The 24,950-nt window shown below is 49.1% G+C and overlaps 5 protein-coding genes across 5 annotated transcripts; 2 read left to right on the top strand and 3 right to left on the bottom strand.

The window, feature by feature from the left end:
* The first annotated feature begins 6,918 nt into the window (after nucleotides 1-6,918).
* On the top strand, nucleotides 6,919-10,084 carry B0H65DRAFT_126213 (fungal-specific transcription factor domain-containing protein). The gene is made up of 2 exons (XM_062820745.1): nucleotides 6,919-8,161; nucleotides 8,220-10,084. Exons 1-2 carry the CDS (start codon nucleotides 7,243-7,245, stop codon nucleotides 9,899-9,901), a joined length of 2,601 nt encoding a protein of 866 aa, XP_062684880.1. The 5' UTR covers nucleotides 6,919-7,242; the 3' UTR covers nucleotides 9,902-10,084.
* Nucleotides 10,085-10,487: 403 nt separating this feature from the next.
* Nucleotides 10,488-11,568, bottom strand: B0H65DRAFT_458348 (uncharacterized protein). The gene is made up of 2 exons (XM_062826401.1): nucleotides 11,299-11,568; nucleotides 10,488-11,233 (listed from the first exon to the last, which is right to left on the bottom strand). Exons 1-2 carry the CDS (start codon nucleotides 11,314-11,316, stop codon nucleotides 10,832-10,834), a joined length of 420 nt encoding a protein of 139 aa, XP_062684879.1. The 5' UTR covers nucleotides 11,317-11,568; the 3' UTR covers nucleotides 10,488-10,831.
* A 1,336-nt stretch (nucleotides 11,569-12,904) lies between these two features.
* B0H65DRAFT_126183 (ribosome biogenesis protein Nop16) lies at nucleotides 12,905-13,992 on the top strand. Its single transcript, XM_062820744.1, has 2 exons — nucleotides 12,905-13,216; nucleotides 13,295-13,992. Exons 1-2 carry the CDS (start codon nucleotides 13,101-13,103, stop codon nucleotides 13,875-13,877), a joined length of 699 nt encoding a protein of 232 aa, XP_062684878.1. The 5' UTR covers nucleotides 12,905-13,100; the 3' UTR covers nucleotides 13,878-13,992.
* Nucleotides 13,993-14,675: 683 nt separating this feature from the next.
* On the bottom strand, nucleotides 14,676-16,418 carry B0H65DRAFT_126177 (uncharacterized protein). The gene is made up of 3 exons (XM_062820743.1): nucleotides 16,091-16,418; nucleotides 15,808-16,028; nucleotides 14,676-15,743 (listed from the first exon to the last, which is right to left on the bottom strand). The coding sequence occupies exons 1-3, from the start codon at nucleotides 16,256-16,258 to the stop codon at nucleotides 15,008-15,010; spliced, it is 1,125 nt and encodes a 374-aa protein (XP_062684877.1). The 5' UTR covers nucleotides 16,259-16,418; the 3' UTR covers nucleotides 14,676-15,007.
* A 1,259-nt stretch (nucleotides 16,419-17,677) lies between these two features.
* Nucleotides 17,678-23,862, bottom strand: B0H65DRAFT_126169 (uncharacterized protein). Its single transcript, XM_062820742.1, has 2 exons — nucleotides 23,525-23,862; nucleotides 17,678-23,391 (listed from the first exon to the last, which is right to left on the bottom strand). The coding sequence occupies exons 1-2, from the start codon at nucleotides 23,601-23,603 to the stop codon at nucleotides 17,852-17,854; spliced, it is 5,619 nt and encodes a 1,872-aa protein (XP_062684876.1). The 5' UTR covers nucleotides 23,604-23,862; the 3' UTR covers nucleotides 17,678-17,851.
* Between the last annotated feature and the right edge of the window lie 1,088 nt (nucleotides 23,863-24,950).

The raw sequence follows: 24,950 nt of genomic DNA, 5'->3' as shown, positions 1-24,950 counted from the left end.
AAATTACAATTATAAGCTTCGAATTGGAAAAAGGATAACGATGACCTGCTGCGAAGTACTATAAGTAGTTTATTAAATAAGTAAAGCCGGAGAATTACCTTTGGAACGAAAAGGAGTTAACTATAGCGTTACACTTATTATTTTACTTACGAGAATATACCCCTAGCCGAATTAATTATATTAACGTATTAAAATAGGTTTATATAAAATAAGTATAAAAATAAATACTAAAAGGGAAACTATCTATCTAATAATAATAAGTATTATGTAAATAGAATTAAGGACTGAAATAAACCGATTATTTATATTCTTATATAATAAAATCTAGAACCGCGCTATTAAGACCGTCCTTTCTAAAATGTAATTGTATTTAAGTAATAATACATCGAATACGGGTATAAGAGCGGTATTAATATAATTAACGATAATTTACGTTAGGACGGAAATTATTAATAAGAATATAAAAAATGTAAATATCCTATTATTTATATTATAGTCCTTATCGGACGCTAAAATTCAATATTATATAGGAGAAAGGGAAGTACTAAGTATAATCTGGGGCCTAGCAAAGTATCGCAATATTTTCTTTAAATTTATCTACTTAATATTTATTTATATAAATTACGAAGACTTATTAAAAATATTGAACGTTGAAAGAGACCCTACCGGTCGGATTACCCGTTAAATTAACTGTTTAGGCGAATATAATATTAAAATCTTTTATTAGCTTAGAAAATTACAATTTATTAATATTATTAACGGTTTATTATACTTATTCGGAATAATAATAAACGCCCTAAAAAGCGGCGACGAAGAAGTATTCCTATTTTAATAACCGAAAAAAGCATTATTAATATATTTAATTCGACTATAACCTACAATAGAAACCGAAAAAATAATATATATAATTATACTTTAGGTTACCCCCAGGTATATTAATAATTTAAACGAACGGTTATTTATTGAACTTTAACATATAGACGTAATTACTTTCCTAATTTACAGTAAATTAACGTTAAATAATTTAACAAATACAGAGAGGCGTAACGTTATTTGGAAATCGATAAAGTATCAGCTAGTAAACGGTTACCTAGCCTACCTAGAAGGATAGGGGGACTAAAATTCGTTAATATAGTATATATTTCTAAACGAAGTGCTAATAATTATTTAATAAATAAATAACAATTATAGATATTATTCAACTGCTATTATTATATAGCGACTTCAATTAAAATATTAGTAGCCTAATCGACTAAGGGATATTATAACTTATATTTTAAATTATATACTGTATATGGCAATAGGTCTTAAATTGCCTCAGATAGTATTATTTATACTAGTAATATTATTAATTCCTTAATTAGTAGTTGGAACGGACTATACGGGTACTATTATATTTAGAAAAAAAGGAGGTTAATTATATATTTACCTATAAATCTACTACTCTTTACAATTCTTTATTACTATAGTAACGGAAAAATTAACGAGCCTTAGGATTATCCAAATATAAACACGGACAACTCCAATACTAGGATAGCTAAAAGAAGTCTATAGTAATAACGCAATATATTTCTCTTTAATAATAATAAAACGGCATTTCGGAAATTATAATACTAAAGTAATTTATAGACTAATATATAATCTTTAATTATACGGGTTAATAGAGCTTTATATAAAGTCATTAAAGGCAAAAATATATAAATAGGCCAGGGATCGAAACTACTAAGACTTAGAAGACTAACTATTAGTATTAGAGGACTTAGTAATAAATTTGAATAATTAGATATAAGAAGGCAGTAAATATAATATATTATAATTATTAATAAGTTAGTAAATAGGACGGCGACTAATAGTAATTAACCAAGCGATAGGCGGACCAACAATAATAAATATAAGTAGGGTATTAAATTTTATAAATAATAATAAGAACTTAACTAAGGAGGATTTGGAGGGTTTACGTATAGAGGAAGTAGAAATAATTCGTAAAGATTAGAATAAAAGCCGGGTAAATAAAGCCGAAGATATTATATTTAGAAACTCTTATATAATAGGAGATATAGTATAGGAGTTAATTATAGGGATTCGAAATATAAAATTAGGATATATATATAAGAAGGATAAATTAAAGAGGTCAGATAATAGAGCGAGGGCGCTTATATTTATACTAAGATAGACGGGGCTATAGGAAATAATCGAAGTAGTATTACAAATATTAATGAGAGTAGTAGACCCGAATATAAGGAAGAAGGTACAAAAGGTTTATATAAATAATATTAAATTATAGGAGGTAGACAAAATAAGAGAAGTAGAGTTATTAAGAGAAATAGGATTATAATAGAATATAAAGTTAAAAAGGGAGGCAGAGTAAGTAAAGGAAATAGTATTAGTAGTATTAGAAGAAATTAACCTACTCGAAGGATTAAAAGTTATTAAGGAGAATATCACGGAGCAGAGCGTGCACTGCCTACACTAAGATACCAAAAGATGGAACGATGTTCTGTTCGCTAAACAGAACTCGGATGCACGTACTATATAGACGTCACAGCCAGCCCTGTGACACTACCTTCCCTCAAAGCGATGTTATTTGACATCAAGAGGCTCCGGCCCAAGGGAGGTAACATTGTCACGAAGGTAATCTATATAGTACCACCTGAACCAATTGGTTCCAATGGGATAGTCGCTTCAATTGAATGGTCTCCGCGCTTCTGCATTGACGGTCTCTGCAATGGTTCGCACCGTGAGCGACACAGAAGGGCGAACCAAAGCCCAAATCAATTGACACATGGGGGAATTGAACCTACGACCTCCACCGTGGAACAGAATATACTATTACGGAGCAAGGCGTGCACTGCCTACACTAAGACACTAAAAGATGGAACGATGTTCTGTTCGCTAGACAGAACTCGGATGCACGCACTATATAGACGTCACAGCCAGCCCTGTGATAGAGAAAGAGGGACGTAAGAAAAAGAAAGCGAAATTATAAAATAGGAAGAGGAGAAGGAGGGATAAAGTAGTGAAAATAGGATAGAAAAAAGGAGGGGCAATAGGTATTTAATATAATAAATAATAAAAGAAGGAAGGAAGAAGCGGGTTTTATTATTTTAACGCATTATAACCTAATTCCTTTTCTATAGTCTCACCTTTTCCTCGAAAACGTCATCGTCGGTCGGCGTTGTTAATACTATTAGGATATTTCCAGGTCGGTACTCTTATTTAGCATTATATCATTATTTCAATTCGCTATATACATTTGCGGTTAATTCCGGTTCCTTTTTTTTATTACTTACGGCGAGATATAGTTTATCATAGGCGATCGCCTCTTAATTCCATTAATTTTACCACTACGTCGCAGTCTTTTCTTTACTATCTACGGTAATATACAGTTTATTACAATCACCCCAATCATATCGGCCTCACTAATATATAATAGAAAATATAGAAGGATCCAACGCATACGATAAATGCTCTTTTTAAGAATATAATAATAATAATAGCGACGATATAGTCTCGGAAAACCTAAACAAACTAAGCATTTATACTGGTAACTTATATATTAATTAGACTGCTATCCTAGTACGTGGGGAATTAACTCTAATCATAGTCCCCAGGAAAAGAGAATTGTATATATACTGTCGATTATTATTATTAACTACACTAGAGAGGAAATATTTAAAACCGGGCCCGATCTATAAGTTGCGGCAATTTATAATATTATATATTAACAAATATATTCTATATTTCGTTCGTACTACGCTAGAGCGCTATATTAAAGAAATCGATTTCTTTACTCCGCTGTCAGGATAACCTTTATATAGAAACTACATCTTCTAATAATATCGTTTAAATTTCTATTTTATTATCGTAATTACGAACTATACTTACTTCTTCTATACTAAGGACCTATACTATATATTCAAAAACTTTAAGGCCGAATAGATATAATTAATTATTATAAAATAGAACGATAAATTTTTTTTAATTCGGGCACCCGGCACTAAAGTATAGAAACTGATTAAAATTCCAATAAATATAAATACTAAGAAGAAATTGACGATTACCCTTCTAGAGCGAATATGGCTAATCTATATAATTAAATAAGATAGTATAATAATGATTCATTAAAACTTAATTAGGGTAATATAATTTATAGTAACGATCGAAAAATACTATAATTATCCGGACCGCATTTAATTAAATAAATATAGTAATATTATTTACTAAAGGCCAGCGCGCACAAAACCAATTAAAATAAAAAAGATTATAGTAGAATAATTGCTCTATTAAATAAATAAATACCGAACCTTATTTACTAACGAATTTAAATTACTTTTAAATAATAATAACGTAGACTAGTTAAAATATATACTAAATAAAATTAACCGGGATTCGCAATAATTAAATAATAATTAGTCCGCGACTAACGGCGAAATACGTATAGAGATTATATATAATAATACTAGGAAGCGAGCAACTATTATTATTATTAGTAGTTTGAAACTAGTATATATATTAGTTCGAGGAGCTGGAATTATTGTCTATTGGGTACTCGGAATATTAGCGGGAATATTTAGAATTTTAGTCAGTATTTTAATATTTAAGAAGGCCTCTATTAGAATATTATAGTACTAATATATAACTGTTAGACATTAACTATATATATTTACTACCTAATTGGACTAGCTTGCTCAATTAATATTATTATAATTAGACTAGTTCAACATTACAGAAATTTAAGAAGTATTAAGAATACAACCTACTTTAGTACAGCGTATATAACCAGTACCGTAAAAGCGCAACCAACTATTCTATTTTAAGTACGTCTAAAGAAATGCGAATACAACACGCAAATAGTACTATTGAATAGCGGAAATAGAATGTATAGGAAATAGACATTAATATTTACGATATATTAGATAGATTTTTCATTAGGATATATAACTAGCAAATTCTAGGCATACAGTAGCACCCTTAGGAAGGAAGGGAGCCTTGTAGAAGGTGCGCCTATACGCATAGACTATTAGGTACTGGTATTTATTCCATAGTCACAGTGACACACCGTTAGTTAGCAGATTATCCAATTATACACCTTTGTTCATACCCCCAAAGAACCTTCTTCAGCGGTCTATTACGGATTGCAAGTTCTTGAGCGGGAGCAGGGAAAGGGCCAATGGAAGGGAGCTTATCAAACTTTCCCCTGTCCGCGAACGTCCCGCGGAGAACTCCCTCCTTTCGCTCCTCTCGCTTGTCGTCCGTCGCAACCTCGCAACCACAGTTCGTGCTCGCCCACCATCCCAACACCATTCTATCGGGTCTTTGTGAGCCCTCTTCCTCAGTGTCCCATCTTCCTCAGTGTCCCACCAAAGAAGCTTGTTATAGGTTGATGCTACGTCGTTTATCAGGGCATTGAGGTTGCAACATCCAGCCCATACCTCTAGGCTAGAGAGCTCCGGCTACACACGCCTACAGCACCTGAAGTCATCCAGATATCCGAAAACCCGACACTCAAAAGCCCGTCGCGGTCTCGTGGACTTCCCGAATACTAGTCTCTCCACCACTATGGGGATTCGCCGTCTACGGCTGAAAGATTTGGCGCGTCCAAAATGTCTCGGAGAAAGATCCAAGAAGCACTTGGCGAACAATGGAAGCCGAAACGTGCAAGATTGGTGCCAAGCTGGAGAAGCGGATTCGGGAATTCACTGAATCACTGATTCCTGTTCCTGTAATCACAGCACCAAAAGCTCGGTACTTCCAGGGGACTCCATCAAGCCCTTCAGTCCCTGCACACGACGATACCGTGCCTCGCAGGGCCTGGGGATCCATGTCCAGTGAGCCAGCGTTCATCTTGACACAACATCGAGCAACAAATGCAATGAGACGACGCCGAGGTGTCTTCCACCTGGCCGACCTCTGATTTTATACTGGCAGTATGGCTATGGCGTACTTACAGTACTAGTACCTCTTCAGGACTTGCTTTCTTCGCAGAAGGCATCCCGTCTTCCCAGCGCTCAGGGGCATCGTTCCCCAATCAGTCTCAGTGGTTCGTCAGTGGCTTGACTGGTTGCCCATAGGCAAGACATATCTACACATGTTCATCCCCAAGTCGGCCGCCTCTCGGCTCTTTGGCTCGAAGAGAGAAGATGAACGACAGCAAACCATCCATCCCGTCAAGTTCCCGAAGCTGAGCCGGACATGGGATTGCCATGTGCGGATTCGCCCGGGAGGCTTGAGACTTCGGTTACTCAAGGAGAGGCTGCGCCGTACAGTTAACTGCACTTTACTGTCTCTCCAATCCTGTTCGACTACACAACCAAACATCCTCGGCTGCCCATGATGCCTCTCGTCCTTGACGATATGGTATTTTCTCAAACAACGGTTTGCATCTCGCTTACACGGTGCTCTGTCCTCGGCGATTTCACCATCTCTGCTGCTGTTATGCCTATTCATCATTCGCAGCAACCAAGCACCAGGCAGTCTCGAGCGGATTACCCTTTCAAGAACCATCTCCACCTGGGAACCAGAATGGAGCCTGCTGCTACTTGCATGGTGTTGGCGCGGGCGTGCGACCAAGACACCGGTCTCCTCCACTCTCACCACCCCTTGTCGCTCTCGTGTCCTCTCATTTGTTATTCGCCGGCCGTTGCATCCACTCCAGGGCCTCTTTCCGCCCCCGGCAGAGAGGGCGCAACACTGGAGACTCGAGAGGAAAAGCACCGGGCTTGTACTTTCGTGTACACAGGTACATGCCTACCCCATCAATATCAAGGGGGTACCGATACGCTAGCGGGCTACACTAAGGACTAAGCAGTGCGCTAGGTGACTGGTCAAGCGGGCGAATTGCTGCTTGGTTGCTGGCTGGCCATGCTGCATGCAAGACAAGCCTCGATGTCTCCCGCGGCTTCGTTAGATGGACTCTCTCACTCTTCGTAGCTGTCGCTGGGGTTTTCAGTTAAAGACTGGCCATCCACCAGAGACCGCCTCCCCATCGCTAGATGTCACCCCCTCTACTTTTCTTTTTTACTCTTTCCCACTTCCCAGGTCTATTCGCCTCCCTACTATGGGCCAAGTCTTTCCATATTAACGCCCATTTACCCATACCACTCAACTTCCGTCATCGACAGTCCGGACCCGTGTCTTGGATAAACTTGCCTGCCGACTGTTTGGATAGCTTCTCCTTATGATATCTTTGGGACTCGATACCTGCAGCATACTTAACCACCACGTCCCGCAGTCGTCACCACCATGGCTGCCCCTACCAACACCCCACCTGCTGCGACTGTCAAGGATGCTGCCTCTGCGAGGAAGCGTAGGAGAAGGGCGCCCGCTGGCGGAGCTGCCGACGACTGCTTTACCTGCGCCAAGAGGAATGTCAAGTGCGACCGGAGGAGGCCGTATTGTTCGCAATGTCTCGAGATTGGAAATGAGTGCTCGGGATACAAGACCCAGTTGACTTGGGGTGTCGGTGTTGCCAGTCGAGGCAAGCTTCGAGGCCTGTCGCTACCCATCGCCAAGTCACCACCAGTGAACCCCGGGAAAGGAGTGACGGCATTGAAGTCGCCAACAACGAAGCAACGCACTAGCTCTATCGCATCCGTCAGCCAGTACTCGGAGACAGAGGATCGTGTCAAACGTGAAGGGACAGAGCAGCCGTCTATGGATCTTCACTCACCTCTTCACTCACCACTGTCGGGCCCGCCTTTTCATCACTTCGATATGTCTCACATGTCGCCCGTGACGGAAGCTCCACCACCTGGCTGGACTCACATCCCGTTTACTTCACCCATGTCTCCTCACGACGGCCCTGGATATCCAGGAAGGAGCATGTCGCTTTCTTCCATGGCATCTCACATGGACTCTATAAGCGAAACTGACTACATGTCTCCCATCACTCACTCGTTCCCGAGAGACGACGTTTCTTACATCCACAGTCCCCTTCACAGCCCGACCGTTATCTACGATAGCTATCCCGGCCATGGCTCACCCGTCCAGCATACTCCTCCATCCGCTATCATGATCGAGCCTCACAGGCCTCCGACCTCACGTCCCAGCCTCAGTTACTCACCCTCAGAGCCTACTTCTAGTCTCCCTTCGCGTGTATCTCATGTGGACAGCTTGGAAACTCAGTTGAGTCGCAAGATGGTGCAAGAATGTGATGTCTTCGGTGAGCCACTATATTCTCGGCGGTCAGGCTACCCATACTAACGGCAGCGCCATTTAAGTGCCGGGAACGCCATCCGACTTGGAGACGTTTAGTACGAGCGTCCAATCTCACGGCCCGTTCTGGGCACCATCCAACGCAGACGACGAATCACTTTCGCAAAGCGTCCAAGAGCATAACCAACTACCGTGGCCGGCTTCGTTTCCTTCGCAATCGCCCTCCCCGATCCTGCGAGTAAGCCCTGATCTCATCCATAAGATGCCTTTCTTCATGGACTACTATGAAAAGACCATTTGTCCCGGCATGGTCTTTATCGACGACCCCAGCAACCCGTTCAGGGAACACATCTTGCAACTTGGTACTACTAGCAGGAGCTTGCAGCATGCCATCTGTGCACTCGCCGCATGCAACCTCAGGATAAAGCGACGGCTCAGTCTTGGACAGCACAGGCGCGACGTTGGAGAAAAGCGATTAGATGCAAGCCCATTCGACGGTTACTCGGATACACAGCCAGAGGACCAGTCCCTCTCTGAGGAGTATCAGCACAGGAACCTAGCTGTTCATCTGCTGAATGAGCAGCTTAATGACCCGGAGAAGTCAACTCATGATTCAGTCCTGGCTACCATCCTCATACTTTGCCACTACCGGATGGCTGAGTCCGGCGTTGCCAAGTTTCAAACCCAGTTCGCAGGAGTTAAGAAGATACTAGGGTTGCGTCGAATGTCTCCCTATCCTGTATCACGAGACTCGGCATGGATGGAGGCGCTATTCACTTACTTTGATGCTATCACCGCGAGCGTCAACGACCGGGAAGCTCAGCTCAACACATCATTCTATGGCCTTCTTCCTGACTCTCAACTTCTCCCACCGGGTACGGAAAATCTTGTGGGCTGTGATCGTGAACTATTCAAGACGATTGTCAAGCTAGGTCGTCTGAACTTGCTTTCTCAGCATCGACCGGTACAAAACCTTCTGGCCAACGCCCAGCGTGCACGCGGCAGCAGCATATCTGGCACCCCTTCGCCTCTCGGTGGCGGCTTCAAGCCATCCCCGCCTGAGCAGCATCACATGCTTGGAAGCTTCCAGCCTATGAGGTTTGAGGGCAGCGGATTTGGCTCGACCATGGAGGACGACGAAATGCTGGGAATAGGTCACACATCCATGGGATACGACGATCATGGCAGCACATTCTGGCGCGAGTGGAAGGACGCGCGCACTGCCCTGCAGAGCTGGGAGTTTGACGCATCGAGGGTAGTGGCCTCGTTGGCCCCAACACCGTCGTCGCCGCCGCCTACAGGTTCACAGGTGCGCGATCTCAGCTCGTTGAGCGAGGCGTTCCGGTACGCGGCGCTTCTATACACGGAACGCCTGGCCAGTCCCAACCTCCCCAGCTCTCATAGTCACTTCCGGGATCTGGTCAGCCAGGTTATCTACTATGCCACCGGCCTGGAAGCAGGCAGCAGTGCGGAGAAGTTCCTGCTCTGGCCTTTGTTTGTGGCTGGAAGCGAATGCGTCAACGTGTTACAGCAGAACATCGTCCGGTCCAAATGCCGCGATATTATGGCTCGCAGCGGCTACATGAACAACATGGCTGCCTTGGACGTTCTGGAACGCCTGTGGGCAGAGGATGTAAAGGAAGATGGTCCCGGTGCCAAAATGAGAGGCATGATGCGCAGCGGACCATTCAACTGGTCGAGGTGCATCGGGGGACCTGGTGTAGATGTTGAATGGATCATGTTCTGACATTCAAAAGGCGGCATGGGGGTGATTGTATGTTCAGCATGAACAGGTGAAAGGGGGTTGGTTGCTTTGGCTTACTGCTGCTATTACTACTTACTGGTGTTTTGTCCATCTTTTGGGAGCGGGATCTCTCTGTTTTCGGATTACTTGTTTGGTTTGGGTCTGGTCACGGCGCTTAGGCACACACAAAAAATAGCCTTCCTTTACATGTACTACTATATGCATATATGACCAGGGATGGATGCATGGGATGACGGGTGGGGGAGCATACGGGAAAGGGTTTGCTCTTTTGGTTTGTGGTTTTGTTTAGCTTCGGATAGGAAGAGAAGCTAGTTGGGCAGGCATCTGGTTCTTGCCCGTCGAGAGAAATGAACAAAATTACTACTGCACACCGATCCGAACTGAGGTTCTATGCCCGAACAGCGAGACAAAGGAAGGAGCCATGGGGCGCATCAAAGGACCCTGACACTCGTTCCTACGTTGATCGCGGGGGTTCGACAGGCTCCATCGACCACGCCCGTTCCTTCCTTCATCGGCTTTCGATGGCATTTCGGTTCGGAAACCCGCCTTCTCTCGGTTCTTTTTCCACCGTTCCTATCCGCCATGTCGGGTTATCCCCCATACTTACCGACATACATTGGAAGGTACATACATCGCCAAGGTTACCGCGGCGATGGCATCATCGTAATCCTTCGTCTTGGCTACCGACTTGGGTATAATGCCTGAGTGGTACTCAGAGGTCTACCGAGAAACGCAAGATGGTACCGTAGCTACACAAGTAACAGTGCCCATCGAACAGGGGAGTATGCATGTACTCATATCTAAATACTACCTGCCTTTAAAGTCCTTTCTTTGGGGGTCTGGTCCTGGGAGGTATTCTAGATGCTTGCAAGGTATGGAAATGCTTGACTCCTGCCTGCTACTGCCGCCCACTCATCCTCTGTCACAAGGAATGGGAATGAGAAAAAGATCGCAGTGTTCCATCATACTGCGTGTGAGCTTGGTGATGATGGGGGGAGGGGCGGACGAATTTCGGGAAGGAGAGCATGAATGATTCCATAAGCTGTGGGCTGAGAGGTGTAGAGGTGTGTGTGTGTGACTGTGAAGTGTGAGTGGGCAAATGGTGAGTGGCATGACGGCGGTGAGGTAGACGAAGGCATCGTCGATTTGACGGGGGATTTCATAGCTATGAGCTCTACCTGCCCTGCTTATGCTGTACCTAAGAACTCTAAAAAGAACAGACAAAGGAGATAGAGCAATTGGAAACAAGTAGGTGGGTAGGTAGGTAGGTAGCTGCTGAGTACTGAAACTCGGTTGATGGTGATATTGGTTGGTCTAGGTAGATGCTCATTTCGATCATCAACCGACTGTCAAAAGCCCCGAGGAGAAAGATCACTCACCAACTTACGTACGTACATCTCAAAATCCGGGGTAGCGCCTTGCCTAGACTCTTCGCGGCATCCGGTGCAGTAGGCCGTGAAATCTCCAGAGAACTAAGGAGAGGGGGCGAAGAAGAGAATACTACACAGTAGAAACTAAAACTCAAGATCTGGAGACGCAAGACTTCCACGTTCTGTTGCAGATTCGAGACATTCGTGAGAGGGGAAAGAGGTCGATCTGAGTGTGTGAGACGGGCGATTACCTTTGTGTGTCCGCCCCGAATTCCCCGCCCGTCCTTCTCACGCTGTCGTCGACGGAGATCGATCGTGAATTCTGTGACTGACTGACTGACAGACCGAGTTAAGTCCAGAAAAACTCTTGCTCAAACTCACAGTTATCTCCAAGCATGAGGTGATACTACTCAAAAGGTTCCCTTTTCACTCGTTACCACTCAAATATCCTACCTCACGGTGCTCACCTAGAGGTACCTACCCATCATCAACTCGCGTGTCCAAGTAGAAGGTACTGAGAAGTATATACCTCCTCCTCCCACATCCCGCTGGCTGTATCCCAATCCCCCGCTCATTTCGACAAAACTCATGGCTGAGTCCCGCCCTAAGCTTAAAGAGGAAGGCGGTTATTCCAGCAGACGCTCCTCCTCACGAGGTTTGAATGTCTCGATGTTGCATTGGGGTTGGATGGGGTTCGCGGAGTGAGTGTGGGAGGGGAGTGGGAAGGGAATTGGGGAAGTTGAAGGACGACCTGGGTCACTGTTTAGGTATAAACGCCTAGGAAACGGTGAAAGACAATTGGCTGGCCGCTATGCCCCCATGGTCGAACGGCTTCCCATTTTGAGAGTGTTCCTCCGGGCTCTTCGGGCATTGTCCGGCATGTCGCAGGGTGATTGATGACTGAAGTACTTCAATGAAACATGTCACCAGTTATTTCGCATACCGAACGTCTTCGGAAGTGCGAGGGCCAACATTTGCGGAGGCGGGTTGAGTTTGAAGAAATGAGATTTCAGGTTGACCTGCTGCGTGCCTGCGTGAATGGATGGATGGTGGCGGAGGCCACGGAGGAGGTTCGGGGACGGGACGGGAGTGAGTTACCCTTCCGGGAAACCTGCAAAGTGCGTAGGTAGGCATGCTAACAATTGGTTATAAGTCCTTTCATATCTCCAATTGGTGACGATCATGGTGATGATGGTGAGGTGGTGGTTGTGGATGGTGGTCACGATGTTGCCCGTCTTGGTGACTGGCGCGGCCGCTGGCGCCTCACCAAAGGGGCAAGAAGCCGTGGCTGTGGCTATGAAGTTTGGGGGTCCAATCCCCGAGGGATTGATCGTTAGGTACTTGCAAGTGCCATCATTACTCTTAAGAGAAGACCTCGTTGACGAACGAACGGGTGATGGTGATAAAGGCAAGAGATAAGAGCATTGGAGAGCTGAGGGAGCGTAACTTACGTGCTTACATACGATACACCATTACACTCAGGGACTGTATCTTTGTTACGGCCCTCTGTCTTGCCAGCTGGCGACCAGACTGAAGTAACAAAGTTCAGCACTGGTGCCGATAACAGACAGCGGCCCCACTATAATTCTCTTATCGGACAGGAGCCATTGCAGTTCCAGTTCAATCGAGTTCTCTGGGGTTGTTTCCCCAGAAATTTTGGTCAACTTCCGCCTTCGTTGTCGTCGTCGCCGTCATCGTTTTTGCCTGTTTCACTCCCACCCCGCCTTCTTCTTTTCCAGTATTTTGGCAGTCGAACTCCTGTCCTTTCAGCAACAACACTCAGTACCTTTCCCCCGGAAACCACACCAACAATGGGCAGAGAACTCCAGAAGCGCAAGAAGCGCTCGTCTCGCGCCACCGTCCAGACGCACACCATCAAGAAGAAGCACTTGAACCCCCAGGGCAGCGGTATCGTTGCCAAGGCCTGGTCAGTACCTTATTCTCCCGTTTTTCCTCTAAGTTTCGAGAAGATTGAGTACTGACATCTAAATTTGATGTACTACAGGAACAAGAAGGAGACCCTCTCTCAGAACTACTCCCGCTTCGGTCTCGTCGCCAAGCTCGGCACCGCCGCCGGTGGCATGGCCAAGAAGTCGGCAGCCGCCAACTACGCCGGCATCACCAAGGACGACCCCCTGGCCGTCAAGTCGATCGACCGCGGCCTGCTCGAGGTGCGCGAGGTCAAGGTCGAGCGTGACGCCTCGGGCAAGATCGTCAAGGTCCTGCGCTCGGACAACCCGCTCAACGACCCGCTCAACGAGATCGAGTCCGACTCCGAATCCGAGGAACCCAAGCCTAGAAACCCGACCCACGATATCGAATGGAACGGCATCAGCGACGATCGCCAAGAGATGATTGCCCAGAGCAGCCGGCCCGAGGTGATCCGGATGCTCGAGGAGGAGGCGTCGCGCCCCGTGGAGAAGACGGTGCGGTACCAGAGCGAGCGCGAGCTCGAGTGGCTGCAGAGGCTGGTGGCTAAGCACGGCGACGATGTGGCGGCCATGGTGCGCGATCCTAAGCTGAACCCGATGCAGCAGACCAAGGGTGATATTGCCAAGCGGTTGAAGAAGGCTGGCTTGTTGCAGTAAGGAAATGGACGAAGAAACGAGGGAAGGAAGAAGGGGGCAAATTGCATGCGCGAGTGTGATGTGAACACCGCCACCTTTGGAGTGTGATTACTGTGCAATGGGGTGTTGGGTTCGTGCTGGGAAGAGAAGGGTAGAGGCGAGAGAGCCTGGACGACAGATGTTTGGACCAATGTCCAGCCTCATCCAGTAGGCTGGGCTAGGAGAGCCGGCGGGAGGGAGTAAGAGAGCTTCAACTCGCTTTGCACCAGTCAGAGAAAGAGAGAGAGACAAGTCCAAATCTCTCTTCTCCCGAGCTCTCTCGGACTGGAGAAGCTGGTTTAGGGAGCAGCCGTTGAATCTCTCTTTCTTCCCCCCGCCACTGTCGCCTCATCACTTTTTGTTTCATGGGGCGACGCTCTCGTGGAAAGGCGGACAAATTGTCCCAAGTCCCCCATCCCAATCCCAACCGTGGAAAAGAGGACTCCATTGGTCAACGTCGCAACCCGCACGGCAACCATGACGGAACTATTTTAACTTCCGCTCCCTTGCTCAGCGATAATAAGAGAAAGCAAAAAGGATGACGGGACGGGGGTCAGGATTTTCTGTGCAGCATACATACTATTCACGAAGGCCACGGGCGTTTTAGGCGTTTCTCAAAGTACATGGAAAGAATTTAGAGTCAATTCAGCCACATATATCGTATTGTATACCACCTAGAGTCATATACTAGATATCCACAACGAAGGGGGACATAAAGAGAATGGCATAGATAAAACATTTCAACGGAGCCGATATGGGAACCATGTGATTTGTTGTCGTTGAATCATAAAGGTATCTCTCTCCTTTTTTCATGCATGATAAATCAACAAGGACCTGTGACGCCTCGCCAACGACACCCCATAAAGCAAAAGCCTACACACATACATACAGAAGAAAAAGCCCAAATGTTTCGTCTAATGCCAGCCAGCCCCCATAAGTAACAAAAGAGAAAGCAGGTAGCCAAGACACTTTACACATGACCTAAGCATGCTGCAGCGTATACCTTGGCTACCCGGTATTTTATCCGCTTCCAAATCCAAAGTCAACCAGCCAAGTCCAGCTCTTCCAAATCCCATGACTTCAGTTCCCCTCCCTTCTTCTTTTATCCCTTTTTACACGTTCCCACGTTCGATTCCTACCCGGCCGTAGGGGGCGGCGGGGAATCTCGTCGATGGCTCATCCTCGTAGTCCCCATCATGCACGCTAGGCGGCGCATACCTGCTCCCGCCGCCGACGGAGGATTGATAGTCGTTGTCATTATCAAACGGGTTATCCTGCCTGAACGGGTTCTCCGACGGCGCCACCGAGCTGGCGCCGTACCGGCTGGTTTGGCTTCCCAGGTAGCTCGGCGTCACGCCGCGGTTGTATGGGTCAGCAGATAAATCGGTCAGGGGGGTGGCGCCGCGGTACGGGTCGACCGTGTGGGCCGTGTTCATGCTCAGAGGGGTCTGGCCGCGGTACGGATCGGGCGTCATGTTGCTCAGGGGCGTGTGGCCCCGGTACGGGTCGACCGAGAGGCTGCTAGCCGTCGGGGCGCCGTAGGGGTCTGAGTAGTCGGAGCGTCCGCCGCCGCCGCCGCCCATCTGGCCGCCGAGGTGCGTGTTGGTGTCGTCGTAGTCCGAGTGGCCGCCGATTCCGCCGCCGATCTGGCTGTGCTCGTCGTCCCGGTCGTTCATGTTGACGGGCGCGTAGGCTTCTTCGTCGTGGGGGGCGAGCGAAAAGGCGGCCTTGTCGGGGTCGATGTTCTGGTTGCGGGCGTGCAGGTTGTCGTAGCCGGGGAGGCGGTTGTTCCACTTGTAATACATGAGGGTGTAGATGCTCAGGAACGTGGTGACACAGAAGAAGAGGCTGAATATCAGATTTGTTAGTGAGGGGGTCGAGGGGGGTCTTTGCGCTCGCTGGTGGGACATACAAAACAAAGAAGCCAAGACCGACGATGGCCTTGCTGATGCCGCATACAGACATGCATGATCCAGCAGTATTAAATGCAGCCTGGGTGGAAAAGGCAGAAATCCAGATGATGGCGAATGCGGCGTCAACAGCGAGCATGGCATGCGGCTGGGCGAGCTTGCGTGTCCGAGGGAAGCGCGGGGCCATGCCTAGGTAGATCCACGCGGGTATCGAAATGAAGAACTGTGGTTTGGCAAAATCAGTCTCTGGTTTTCCTCTATTGGAAATACGTGAGTTCGACGTACCACTGCAAAGGTCCAGCCAATTTGGCCATTGATGGGCACCTTATCAGCCTTGAAGACGGCAATCTCCAAACACCATACTACAAAGGCCAAAACAATCTGGGCAACGTGGAAGATCAATTTGAAGAGGGGGATCTTCTCCGGGTCGAGCTCCCAAGCTTTCCAGCCCATTGTTGCCAATCTGTGATGATGAGTCGGTGGTGTTGATATGTTTTATTTGTTGTTTGTTTCAACTGGCAACACCGCGGTGTAGCGCTGGAGGGGTTGGGTTGGTTCCTCGATGTATCACGGTCGTCGAATTAAGCTCTTGAGACTCGGGGCGTCTATGCTCTGCTAGGCCGGTTTCGAAGTTGGGATGACAGCCGTAACGGCAGGTACGAAGGCCCGGGTTGGGATCAGGGCAATGTGCAATGTCGATGCAATGTATGTGCGATGGTGCGATGCGCGCGCGTGCAACAGCCTTGTGACAGAGCAACCCGAAGTGTTTGCTGATGACGGTACAGACTCTTGGAGGTCAGACGACAGATATCCTGAAGGGTAAAGCGCTGGAAAACAGACAGCTAGCTGAGCTGGTCCAAGGGAAGAAGAGGAGGTTGGCGATGTCGTGCAAGATGTGGTTTGAGCGTCTTCGTCTGAATCTTGTCTTGTCGCAAGTGCCTGGCAAGTGGAAACCCCCGAACGGAAGTGGGTCACCAACCAGGGTGCCCGCCTGTCGTGCAGCGCATCGAGGAGGAGGGACTGGACCCGAATGACGAAGGCGCAGCCCAAACCCGGGCACGGCGGCCACTCGTCCCCACCCTAGCACTGGCCCAGCCACCGCGACAAACTTCTACTGATCATGGACCATATGCGTACATAATATTGGTAGCACACAGAGGGGCAGTCTACTGCGGTAAGGTGTCGTGGGAGGGCAAAGAGCATAAGCCACAGTTAGACAGCAATGAAGGAAAATGTAGCCAACCACCGGTATTAACAGGACTCCTTGTCCTTGAAGCGAGCGGCTGATAGCGCATAGAGGTATTTAAAAGACAAGGGCCCCACGCTTGATATTCAGGTTCGCGGTGGATGCCCCACTGATCTCCCATCCAGCTATCCAAGCTCACACAAGATGAAGCTGTCAACCTGGCTTACAAGAGAACTGAACAACATCACAGGTGAAACCCTAACCCTAAGCCTGGCGAAAGCATTGGGGAGTCAGTCGGCTTGTTGATGTTCCCTTACCATGCCACCGTGGCCCATGATAGGCCGGCGCTGAGCGAGTGTCGAATGTCCAAAACCAGTCTCGGAGTGGCTTTGTCAAAAATAGTATTTCCGGCCGTGAGCTGTGCCGGGAGGCAGCCCGAGCCCGGGCCCGGCAAGCCCCTGAAGGCTTTCTTCCCGATTCGGCAAAACATAAACAATGGCGGCGGTCGCTAGATAAAAGCCGTCATATTTAAATATGCATGTTCAGCATCTCTTACACGGATATGTATATATATCATGCTTGAATCTCGTCAAGCTAGAGCGCAAGCAAGCAACAGAGATATATACAACCAAAAAGACCAAGAAGAACCAAGATATAAAACAGAGTTCGCACGATAATGATGTCTATATTTCCCACTGGGTATCCCTGAATGCACGTAATGTACCAAGCAAGCAGCAGCAGCAACAGCAGCAGCAACAACCAAACTTCCGCTACCCATCCCATCCATCCCTTTCTTCTTTCCCCATTAACAATCCCTTCTTGCTCCACCCCCCAACCATCACCATCTTCATGGGCAAAAATCAACTCAACCTCAACTGACTAACCCTCGCGCTCGTCCTCCTCGCCCCCGGACTCGGACTCACCGCCCTACTGCCCCTTGCACTCCCCGCTCTACTCCCCGCCACGCTCGCGCTCGGACTAGTCATCATATAACTCTGATCAATCTTCCAAATCCAAGCCATCTTGTCCTTCTCGCTCCTCGCCGCAAACAGCCACGTGTTGTCCGTCCCGTAGATGGCGAACACGCCTGCCTGCAGCCGCTCGCTCAGGCGGGAGAGTCCACCACCAGCACCACCTTGTTGATGATGAGGAGGTCCCAACGATGGTGAGGGTCCGTTGGTGTTGGTGTTGGTGGCAAGCGTGCCTGTGGATGACGCCGGGGAGCTGGTGTTGCTGCGGAGGGAAACGGCTGATGCTCTGCTACCGCCGCTTGCTAGCCTGCCGTTGCTGCTCCTGGCTGCGGAAGTCGTCGGGTTGGGCGAAGGGAGTGGGCTGAAGGTGGGCCAGAGGGAGGAGATGAGGAGGGAGGTGGGTGAGCGGCGTTGTTGGGGTGTTGTGCTGACGTTGCTGTTGGATGTCCTGCCTCCCGAGCCGCCCGAACTACCACTCATAATGGTGTCTAGGAGCCCACTTGAGCGACCGTTAGTGGCTCGGTGGTTGTCCATGTTTCCGTTCAGGTTGTCTAGTGACCCGTAACCATCATCAGATCCCCCAGCGCCATAGTCATCGTTCAGCAAACCTAATATCCCCGGTTGGCTGTCGACGCGCGAGTTCCTCAGACTGACGATCCCGATCTCCTCTCCATCTGCGACGCTGTGGATGTGGAGATATGGCCTCCTCAGCTCGACGAACCGTTTGTTCCACTTGGTCGCATCGTTGTTGGGGACAAGGAGGTAGCCACCCTTGAGGACGGTGGGGTTCTTGGGCACGCGGATGACGGAGGCCATAAACTCCAAGGTGGAATTCTGATCAGAATTGGAGTCGGCGCAGCCATCAGTAGGCGGGTCGGTATTAGCAGGGCTGAGGATCTTGACTGTTGGGTCTGGGTAGCATTGCCAGAGCTCGAGGCAACGATTGAGAAGATAGGTTTGAGCGTCCGTATACTCCGAAGGAGGTTTGGCGGAGTCGGTGGCGTCTGGCGTGGGTTGATTGGGTTCTGCACCATTTTCATGCTCCTCCTCCTTTGACTCGGCGCTTGGTGCAGCTTCGTCGTTTGGAGACACTCGTTCTTGGGACGGCGACAGCTCAGACACCTCTGGCGGGTCATCTTTCAGTAGCTCAGCAATGGAGTCCGTCTCACTATTGGTTTTAGGTGGTGGCAGATCAGAATTGTCCTCTACATCATCCACTCCATTCGACAAGTCATTCGGATCACTAAATCCAAGCTTTCTCAAGCACCCTTGCACCGCAGTAAGCTCCGTCATCATCCTCTTCTTCTTCCGTGCAGTGATGTAGTCTGCCACGAGTGACACGCCCCTTGGCGTCCAAGTCCCAAGGTTCTCTTCGCCTTTGACATAGTCATGCTGGCTACTCATTCGCCATAGGTCACCGACGCGTTTGATAGGCGCCGGGCGCATCTGCACCGTGAAGATACCTGTGGAAGAATGGACGATGCGAATGTTCTGCCAGAGCGAGGAGAACATGGACGTTTGGCGGACGAAGTTGCGAGACACGATCTGGACGGCAACCGGAAGAGAGAACTTGATCGGCTCGGCGAGCTTCTCCGAATCGATCTCCCAGGAGACAGTCATTTGCACGCGGTATTTTTCTGACGTGACACGATCGAGCAACAACGAATTATGAAGACTAGAGTCCCACTGTCCGATCAGGGTAACGCTCCGGGTTCCATTGGCGTTCACCCGGAACGTAGGCTCAGATACGAGTCGAAGGGGCAGAGGAGGACTGGCAGAGCCCATGTCGGGTGTTTTGCCTGCGCTATCCAGGAGTGCAATCTTGCCGACGCGCAAAGATTTTGCATCGTTCCATGGTAGAGCATCGCCCGAGCTATGGGTAACGGTGATGGCGACCCGTCTTTGCAGCCCTTGATGAAGCTGGAACGTGCCGTTATCAAGCTCGCTTGTCTGTGTAACTTCGACGGGCACATAATCGCCCTCCTCGTTCAGCTCCAGTATCTGTACCCGCGCAAGCAAGTCGTGCTTCTCCTCGGTGTAGAAGTGGGATTCGTTGATTCTTGCACCCTTCGACTTGCTTTGGGACATCGGTACCGCATCGCGCATGTCATCCCAGCTGAGCAGCTTGTCAAGATGCATCGCTGAAACCTTGGCGAAAATAGCCACCCTCAACGACGTGTCTTGAGACGCAAACAGCGGAATGCTCATACTATGAACGCTCTCGAACCGGATGGGCCCCTCGTCAAAGTCCCTGATCATCTGGGTGGTGGTAATACCGTCCTCCTCAGAAATGCCAGGGATAAAAAGCTGGGCGTGCACCTCTGTGCCTTCGCGTTCAGCGAATCCGATCATCTCGTGCATGACCACGTTAAACTTGAGCGTATTTGTCGGCGCCCTCGCGCTGGAAGGTTCTAACGCCAGCTTGATCATGCCAATAGCGTGTGATGTGTGCGGGGATGTCACGTCGAGGGTGAAGTCTTGTACCCGGCTCTCAAAGACGGTCTTCAACGGGACATCGACTTCGCCCACCAATGTGTATTGTGGCATACATGTCTCCACGAAGGGGTTACCCAGGCTCAAGTGTTGCGCGTATTCCGGTTGATCCAGATACTGGAACATCTGCCGCATCTGCCTCACCCGATCGTGGAGCTTTTCTATGCTCCAAAGGTGGACGACACTGTGCTTGTAGTCAACGACGCGAATGCCGACGCACGGCTTCGGTGCTGTTTCGAGAGCAATATCGTCTCCCTCACCAGTCAGCCCATTAAGCACCATGTCGTAAGATGAACAAATAAGATGGCCGACGTCTACGATCGTGAACTGGAAGACGACGCTCTCATTGAGCTCATGACTCATGACTTGTGCCTCCTTAAGAGTGGCAGCATGCTGCAAGACTGCCTCGGCCATGATGACGTAGCGTCGACTCCTCCATTTCTTAACCACCGCTTTCGCACGCTCAATCTCGTCTGCAGAGAGCTTCGGGTTCGCTTTCGGCCGCTTGAGCGGATCCAACTTCTCGATCTTGTCCTCGAACTGGCGTCTTTGCACCTCCAGCTGTTTCTGCATGTCGACCTTGAGCTGCATCAACGTTTCCTCCATCTTGGCCTTCTCCTTCTTGATCTCCTCCACCTCCACGTTCGCTGCTTCGGCCGTCTTCAGCTGATCCTTGTACTCCTCCTTCTGCTTGTCGAGTTGGCTCTGCATCACGTCTCGAATCTGACCCAGCTTCTCCTCCGTCTCTCCGTGTTTGGGCGTGGATGGTATGGTTAGGGCGGTGTCCAGAGAGAAGTTGTCGAGAGTGCCGGTGGACATGTACTTCTCCCTTATCGGATACGACGCCATGGACTCCATATCTTCATCCCCTTCCCGAACATTCACTCTTTCAGCTCGTGCTCGTTGCACGTCCTCAAAAAGGGCATTCAATTCTTCGTCTGTCAGTTTCGCAAAGTTTTGATCCGTTCCAAGGATGGCCCCTGCCGCCTCCCTTCGCGCAAAGGACCAATCTGATTCTTTTGTGTTTCTTGAAAACGGCGCGGGTGAATCTGGACGGCTGCTGTCGCCTTCAGACACTGCCGTACTAAGGCTTCTGTGGTGGTCGTGTCTGGGACTTAGAGCTGGTGATTTCTCCATGGCCTGTAATTGGTTTGCTGTGACGGATTGCCTCAGCAGACTCTGTTGCTCGGCACGCTCTGCTCGTTCCGCTTTCGCTTCAAGAGGATGGTTGAACCTGAAAATGTGGAAGTCGCCCAGAATGATGCGGTATCCAGAGTGAAGTCGAGTCGGCTCAGTCACTCGTTTGCCGTTCACCATGACAGCCGCACCCTCCTTTGGGATGACAGTCACCGTTCCATCAGCCGCGTTCTCAAAAACGCAGTGTTCGTGGAGGATCCTCGACCCATTGAGGCGAATATTTGCTTGGTTCTCCGCGTTTGACTCGACGTTGCCGACACTTGTTGAGCCTGGTTTCAGATTATACACCAAGCACTCTGCTAATAGCGGGTCGTCCGAAAGATTGACCAAATGGGGCATCTTCTTGGGGGTCGACATGCCGATAAAGCCCTTTTCGATGCTGATGCCCAGTTCTTCAAGCGCAGCTTCACGTTCCTTGTGGATTTCTTCGGTTTTCTGCAGCTTCTGCTCCCATGTCTGGTTCAGATCCTGCAGAAGCTTCTCGGACTGATTCAACTGCTCTGCAATCTCGGCCTTGGAGACCTTCTTGACGGTGCCGTCCGGCGTTGTGATGCTGACAATCTGCTTCTCTAATGGCGTTCCCTCTGCGTAAACCTCCTCTCCCGGAACATGAGTGCCACCGACGCCTCCACCACCGCCCAATTTGCTTCTCAGTTGAGCTAGTTCTTCCTTTAGCTCGCGGATCATGCGGGCATTGGCGTCCTCATTGACAACAGCGTGGTTCTTGATCCTCTTGGCCGAATCAGCATAACGGAGTGTACTAAGCGTCTCGTCGTAGTTGATATCGGCTGGACTGATGGCCGCTATCATCGCCGTCATACTGTTGCCGCCTAACGAATCCTTCAACAACCAGGTGAGGACACTGTCACGATATGGTACTTGGCCGGCCGCAGACCCTTTCTTCTTTTTCCCGGTGGAGAGGTCTGCTAGGGCTGCGATAACGCGCCCAAGTGTCGACAGAGACCGGTTGATTTCGGCACCTTCTTTTAGACGGGCGCCGGTAGCTCCGGTAGACGTTGCTCTTTCCGAACCTGCCAAATCCACCAGACTGATCTTGGCTGCCTTTTCCATTTCCATTTTCGTCTCGGGATCGAATCGTTTTTGGGTCAACATTAGGGTAAAGACAGCATGACTTCTACTGGAGGTTTCGTTCATGTTGGTGGCCGCAACTGTTCTAGCCTTGTTTCCCTCGTCCATCAAGTGCTCGATCTCCTGGAAACTCCCCACGACAAGCTTCGCCAAGTCTTCGACGTAGGGACCCGTTGACGGATGTTCTCGGACCTTGAGATTGCCCTTGTTCGCCGGGTTGAGCAGGTCGCGTACACGTTCGTTGTAAATTTCGAGGTAGGAGACTTCCACTGTACAGCGCAGATTCTTGTCTTGTTGCATCTCGTTTATCCTCTTGAACATATCCTGGCAAATCATGGGGATGATACCAGCATCCTTGCCATATCCCATCATCGAGTAGGACTTGCCGGAACCGGTTTGACCGTAGGCAAAGATACAGTTGTTGTAGCCCTGGAAGGCATTGTCGAGCAGCGGTTTGCCCAGGTCCTCGTGTAGTTGATCTTGTCCGGCGTAGTTGGGCGCATTCTTGTCGAAGGACCAGTATGACCTGTCGAAAGCGAAAGCCTTTTGGCCTTGGTCCTTACCACCCTTTGCTACAACGTCAGGCGGAGGGGTGAGAACCGTCTGGTTGTCTTTCATCTCGACGATACATTGTGCGCCGCGGTCGTGTTCTGGAATCGGGTAGTCGCATCATCAGTGTCTGTCTGTATGACGTAGGAACGAGCGCTTTCCGTGGGTTTCCCTTCTTTAAAGGTTTCGCTCTTCAGCGCCGGTAACAGAGCTTTCGCGTATATAAACACTCACCTCTTCCGTTGAAGGGACGGCATCTGACCACAACCTTGATGTTTCCTCCACCCCCCATTGGGGCCGCGCCTGGAGCCATGGCGTCGCGAGATAGCTCTGCCGGTGTCGCGGAGCGTCACAGTGCTGTATATATATATCGGCTGGCCACACGAGTGACCAAGGAGCTGTCGAAAGAGGTTCGCGATTCGTCTGGGAGGGCTTCTCTAAACAGTCGATCTTATTCGGGCGTGGTTACAGCTTCCGAACGTGCCAACATGTGTTTTCCAGATCCGGCCGAACGGCAACGTCACTCATTCTACCATGCGCCGGGAGCTGCTGCGGAAGGGTCGAGGCCAGCTCGGTTTCTAGGAGAGATAGTCGAGATGTCGGTGGCTCGCTGCCGTATTATGTTGCTTTACCACGGTCGCCTGTCGCCTGGTCGACGGTAAATCGCTGCAGGTGGGCGGGTGACGGCGCACGGGGGAGAGCGACTGGGGATATGGGGCCGTGGAGTGTGAAGTGCCCGTGAAGAGCCCGTGATCGTCGCCGTTGTTGTGGCAGCCGCTGACGCTGTCGCAAAAGGGAGATGCTAGCTTGGTAGGGTCCTAGGGTTGCGTGTTCAGTCGTTCAACGACCGCAGCCCGGAAGCTGCAAAGCCGGCGTATTGTGTCGCGCAACAGGCAATGCTCGGGAAATCGTCAACTCGTAACAAAAAGTCAAGGTGTCGATCAACAGGACGCGGGTTGTCTGGTCGAAGGAAAGGGAGCGAACGATGCCTGCCCGTGCTCGGTTGACTCTGACAGGTTGGCAGCTGGCTTGTAGTTGTTGGTTCCTTGCTTCGGGTTCCAGCTGAGTCGTTGCCTCGATTCGATCCCGCCATTGGCGCCTGCAGCGGGTTTCTGCAAAGAGTGTCCCCGCAGCATGCCGCTATGAACGTGATAGCTTGGAAGGAAAGCCTGTGACGCGAGGCGCGCAGCAGTGTCACCACTGCCCTGTAAACCAGGAGATGCCCGCTGTGCTCGTGCACGCCCTGGCATGTGCTAGATTCCGGCAGCGGATCGCTCTCTCATTGGTCACTTCTCTTCATGTCCCTGACAAGTGACAACATCACAGCTTGACTAGTCGTCCAATATGTTTCTTTCAGACGGAAAGAGATGAAATCCTTTTTGGACGGTTCACAAAGTGCTGTATGTACTTGACCCACCAAAAACGTTTCCAGCTAACAAGCTGCTTCTGATACGTAGAGGTATGTAGGTGGTCATCTACCACCTTCGGCACCACAGATATATAATCACAACAGTTATAGCCGCCATCATGAGCATTGCCCGAGGTTGCTATTATGTGAACATGCTGATACCCATCATCACCCATTTTTTAATTATCCTAAACACTAACAGCTCAGGTTGGCATACCCTGAACTACCTAGTAGTCACTGACTTCCCCCGAA

Source organism: Neurospora tetraspora (genome assembly GCF_033439725.1).
Source record: "Neurospora tetraspora strain CBS 560.94 chromosome Unknown B0H65scaffold_2, whole genome shotgun sequence".
Taxonomy (NCBI): Eukaryota; Fungi; Ascomycota; class Sordariomycetes; order Sordariales; family Sordariaceae; genus Neurospora; species Neurospora tetraspora.
The sequence above is the reverse complement of the archived record's forward strand: the minus strand, read 5'-3'. Positions and strand labels throughout refer to the sequence as shown.